This window comes from Coregonus lavaretus (genome assembly GCF_964263955.1).
Source record: "Coregonus lavaretus genome assembly, chromosome: 1".
Classification (NCBI taxonomy): domain Eukaryota; kingdom Metazoa; phylum Chordata; class Actinopteri; order Salmoniformes; family Salmonidae; genus Coregonus; species Coregonus lavaretus.
The window spans coordinates 79,285,275-79,287,032 of NC_139988.1; the positions used below are offsets into that span (position 1 = coordinate 79,285,275).

The following is a 1,758-nucleotide window of genomic DNA, read 5'->3' on the forward strand; positions in this document are numbered from 1 at the left end:
TTTTGTATTTTTCAATGTTTTCATGTACATGTACGTAAGCAGAGGATGTACCCAAGTCTGGCATTTTTGTTTAGGTGTCAAAATCTTTCATTCTTAGGTGCAGTGAAAATGCAAACCTCTTTCCTTTCGAAAAAATATTGGTTTGGTCTTAAGAAAACTTGAGATAAATACGATTTTACCATAAAATGTAATTTGTTTTTTATCAAATTTTATTCTTATGTCCCTCTTCCTGTGAACTGTTGTACTGTTAGCTGTCAAACATGCTTATAATCAAAAACTTTTTGGGTATATCTAAGCCAAATCAACCCTCATATTAACCCTCAAAACTTCCCCACTCCCCTCTTCCTACTCCCTCAACCAATCCCCCTCCCCCCATTTTGAAATGCCAGACTGGAGTAGGCCCTTGCCCCACCCTGGCCCCTCTACCCATGACCTTCACCGGTCCAGACCGATGAGCAAGCGGCTCCTCTCCTCCTCCTTCTGGCTTTCGTTCTTCAGGTCGGCAAACACCTGGGTGAAATAGTGCGGGTCCGAGTTGATCTGGAGCATCTTAGCGCTCATCAGGTTGATGATGGACAGGCAGCGGTCCCAGAAGATGTCCCTGGAACTCTCCACCAGGAAGGGTTTCAGTGGGTAGGAGATCTCGTTGCCCATGTAGGAGTAGGACAGGTAGAGGCAGGTGAGCAGCACGGCCTGCAGCTCATGCTCGTTTGCCACCTCGGAGGAGACCACGTCGCGGCACAGCATGTAGACAAACACCACGTTGGCCGGGGTGATGAACCCCTGGTCTTGCCAGCCCTGGAGGAGCAGCGAGCGGTCCACGCTCCGCAGCCACAGCACTGGGTCGGTGGGGCACATGTGCTTTAGTCGGTAGCAGCGCCGGCACAGGAACTCACCCAGGCAGCGCAGCAGCTCGCTGGTGGAGGCCTGGACGATCACCCTCTTGGGCGTGCCGGGGGCCGCATTGGAGTTGGTTAGGGGGGCCTTCTTGACCGACGAGACAGCGTTGTTGGAGCTCTTGACGAGGGCTGGGGTGCTCTGGTCCTGGGTGAAGGTGGACAGGTTGGCACAGGACTGAGACTTCTTCAGGTTCTCGTTGTTGAGATGGGTCACATTATTCTGATAGGTGGCGTTGGGCTGCACCTTCTTGGAGCCTTTTTTCTTGGCTGACACTGCCACGATCCGCTTCCATGGCAGAACGTTGATGAGCGAGTGACGCTTCAGGTTCTTGTCTTTGGCATTCTTGCTGTTCTGAACAGCCGTGTAGTGGCCCACCGTGGCTGGCCCATCTTCGAAGAGGGACGCCTTCCTGTAGCTGGGAGAGAGAGACAGAACGGTTCCCATGATGACCGAGTAGCGATTTCGTTAGTGGATGACAGACCAGAGAAAATGGCAGTGGAGATCCTGAGGGCCTCAATGCTTCTGAGCTGGGAGACCCTGCCTACAAGCGTGGATTCCTCTCAGGCATTTAATGCCAAGGTAGGTCCTGATAGGAAGGTTTGTGCTGGATGGATTAGGAGTTGATCTGAGCAGATTCTCTCTGGGCACTTAGCTCTCCTCCTCAGCTGGTTCAATAGTGCCTGTGGAAAACAAAATGCATGGCTTCAGTAGCTAGTAGCTACATGTTTCCACTTTCATTGTATCATTGACATTAAGGTTGTGTGTACATAAATTTGAGCAATATAAATTGTATTTGATGTTGAGAATTAGATATCTCGGTTGTGATTGCGATATTCATTTTACATTAAAACCTTCAAA

At 50.1% G+C, this 1,758-nt stretch overlaps 1 protein-coding gene across 1 annotated transcript; it reads right to left on the reverse strand.

The window, feature by feature from the left end:
* Positions 1-435: 435 nt before the first annotated feature.
* Positions 436-1,344, reverse strand: LOC311126929 (cyclin-dependent kinase 5 activator 1-like; the record flags this gene model as incomplete). The annotated part of the gene is made up of 1 exon (XM_084158641.1): positions 436-1,344. The coding sequence occupies one exon, from the start codon at positions 1,342-1,344 to the stop codon at positions 436-438; it is 909 nt and encodes a 302-aa protein (XP_084014767.1).
* Positions 1,345-1,758: the final 414 nt, after the last annotated feature.